The 3,192-nt window shown below is 35.2% G+C and overlaps 1 protein-coding gene across 1 annotated transcript; it reads left to right on the forward strand.

The window, feature by feature from the left end:
- The first annotated feature begins 495 nt into the window (after positions 1-495).
- LOC108344957 (pentatricopeptide repeat-containing protein At5g42450, mitochondrial) lies at positions 496-2,797 on the forward strand. Its single transcript, XM_017583499.2, has one exon. The coding sequence runs from the start codon at positions 631-633 to the stop codon at positions 2,227-2,229; it is 1,599 nt and encodes a 532-aa protein (XP_017438988.1). The 5' UTR covers positions 496-630; the 3' UTR covers positions 2,230-2,797.
- Positions 2,798-3,192: the final 395 nt, after the last annotated feature.

Below are 3,192 nucleotides of genomic sequence, written 5' to 3' on the forward strand. Positions count from 1 at the left end.
AATTTATTAGATTTATTATTTCTCTTCATCAGAAAGGTAAAAAGCTTTGTATAAAAAGTTATTGACTACAAAAATATATTGACCAACAACATTGTCAGGTAAATATGTTAAGTTAAAAGTTATTGTGCCTCCTTACAATAAAAAGTAATAAATGAACTGTTAATATAAATTTTTTACTTTAATTTCAATTGAAACCTTAATACCTTTTATATTTTCTTGATTTGATATTAGAAATTAATTATTTTAATATAACATGTATCAATGTGATTCAATCTATCTAACAAGTTCAAATTGAAAATAGTTAACCTTGTTACCTTAAATAAATAGGACACAGAATTTATTTTCTACTGTTATTGGTTGTTGTTTACAACAATTTTTATATATTTATTTTGAAAAAAAAAACATATATAATTAATAAAATTTTAATATTATTTTTATTTTTTACTAAACTCGAGTTTATATAACCAAATCCATCACCCATAATTACATGTGCAGGGAAAACGTAAATACAAGAAAACACAACGTTGATTTGAGAAAAATACAACACAAAATACACAATTCCTGGGGTACAGCAAAAGGTTGTGATTTGGGAGGGAACAACATCAATGTGAAACTTCTATATAACATTGAATGAAGATTCAATTGAGAAACATAGTTTCTAGACTCTGCGTTGCTCACACGTCGATTTCACCCTATGTTGTTTCTTGTAGCTATATTACTGAAACCCATCATGCCAATAAGCATAAAGCATCAGCTATACACAAAAACATTAATCCATATGGTTTGGATTCAACCACTTTCCATGTTGCCTGCCAAATGTTTGAAGAAATGTCTGACCTAACTGTTGCTTCAGCAACGATCATAATTCAAGGTTTCGTTAAGCGGCACTGCTATAAAGATGCTATCCATCTTTTCTGTATGATGTTGGCCTCGGAAATCAGACCCAATGAGTTCACATTTGGAACCGTGCTTAACTCCTCCACTTCACTTGGAAATGGTGTTGTTGGGAGGCAGCTTCATGCTTGTGCGATGAAGGTTGGCCTTAGTTGTCATGCATTTGTTGGCACTCCTCTTCTTGATTTGTATTTCAAGCTGAGTTCTGCAGAAGATGCCCAGAAGGCTTTTAGAGATACTCTACACCCCAATGTGGTGTCTTATACAACTCTAATTTGTGGGTATTTGAAGAGAGGGAGATTTGAAGAGGCTCTGCAGGTTTTCCATGAAATGCCTGAGAGGAATGTTGTCTCGTGGAATGCGATGGTTGGTGGGTGCAGCCAAACGGGCCATAATGAAGAAGCTGTGAATTTTTTTGTTGGCATGCTTAGAGAAGGATTTATACCAAATGAATCTACTTTTCCGTGTGTGATTTGTGCAGCTGCAAATATAGCTTCCCTTGGAGTTGGAAAAAGTTTTCATGCATGCGCCATCAAGTTTTTGGGCAAGGTCGATCAGTTTGTTGGTAATTCTCTTATCAGCTTTTATGCAAAGTGTGGAAGCATGGACGACAGCCGGCTAATGTTTGACAAGCTTTTTAAAAGGAACATAGTTTCGTGGAATGCCATGATCTGTGGTTATGCACAGAATGGAAGAGGTGTCGAAGCGATAAGCTTCTTCGAAAGAATGTGTCTTGAAGGATATAAACCTAATGAGGTTACCCTTCTCGGGTTACTCTGGGCTTGTAATCATGCTGGTCTTGTTGATGAGGGCTACTCTTATTTCAATCGGGCAAGGCTTGAGAGCCCCAATTTACTGAAGTCTGAGCATTATGCTTGCATGGTTAACTTGCTTGCTCGCTCTGGACGATTTGCAGAAGCTGAGGATTTTCTTCGGAGTGTGCCTTTTGACCCTGGACTTGGATTTTGGAAGGCATTGCTTGGGGGCTGTCAAATCCACTCCAACAAGGAGTTGGGAGAGCTTGCAGCAAGAAAGATTTTGTCTTTAGATCCTGATGATGTATCGTCATATGTGATGTTGTCAAATGCTCATTCTGCAGCAGGTAAGTGGTCAGACGTTGCTACCGTAAGGACTGAGATGAAGGAAAAAGGAATGAAAAGGATTCCAGGTAGCAGTTGGATTGAAGTTGGAGGCAAAGTGCATGCTTTTCTTACTGCGGATCATAATCATGAAAGGAACTATGAAACTAATTTGCTTTTAAATTTTTTCTGTGAGCATTTGAGAGAAAGTGAAGATTCAGATTTGTTCAACATTTATTGGTATCTTAGTTCGTAAGTACTGGGCTAAGTTCTTTCTGGTATACTATACTGCTGTTAAGGGCATCGAAGGAGAGGGGCGAGACAAGGGGTCAAAGGGAATGATATGATGTAAGAGAGGAATGTATCAAGACGCAAGAAATCGAGGAAGAGGAATGAAAGAAGGGTTAGTCAGCTCATCAATTAGTGTATCATGGAAGATAGCATTGAGAGAAGCCTGTACTGGACAGAGTCCAGAAAGGAATAAAGTTGGATCGAAGGAAGAGTTAGCTCATGATAACTACTACAAAACCTAGAAAGAATGTGTACAACCGACGCAATGTGAGCGGTTTTTAGGAAGTTATCACAATTTGTGTAATTTTTTCTTTATCACAAATTTATGTAATTTGTTTTATTTTGGTTTAACTGTCAGGAGAGAAAATATAAATAGATCATTCAAATATAAAATAAATGCCAAATTGTGGGTATAATTCAAATATTATGTGAATGTTACGAACAAGAGAAATGACAAATTCAACGTTGAATGTCAAGTTGGATCATCGTTCTCACAAATTTTCCTTACAAGTTTTGTTCTATCATTTTTAATATATTTTTCTTGCAATTTACATTTTTAGAGAGCCACTTCAACATATCTTCATATCCTTCTACATCTTCTCCATTTTCATACTTTTTCTTTTCACCACACACCATTCCACCCTTATATCCAAAAAAACAAAAGAAAATGTTTTTTAGAGAAATGTATGAATTCCTGATTGAAATTCACATTAAAAGAAAATTAAGTGATTTAAATATATTTGTGAAATTAATCCAACAACATAAGTCAATTACACATCAATTTTGTTTTGATGGTGGAATTTTAAGCATGAAGACACTAATTAAGATTGAAAAGTAGTAGTTTGTTATAGTCTAATTGATGAAGAATGTGAATCGAGTTGATTTGGTTCATTAAAGGCATATTGGACAAGTATCAAACAAAAATCCT

This window comes from Vigna angularis, chromosome 8 (genome assembly GCF_016808095.1).
Source record: "Vigna angularis cultivar LongXiaoDou No.4 chromosome 8, ASM1680809v1, whole genome shotgun sequence".
In the NCBI taxonomy this organism is placed as follows: Eukaryota; Viridiplantae; Streptophyta; class Magnoliopsida; order Fabales; family Fabaceae; genus Vigna; species Vigna angularis.

Bases quoted from the DNA above. Each gene is read 5' to 3' on its own strand.
- LOC108344957 (XM_017583499.2), top strand. From the start codon at position 631: ATGAAGATTCAATTGAGAAACATAGTTTCTAGACTCTGCGTTGCTCAC.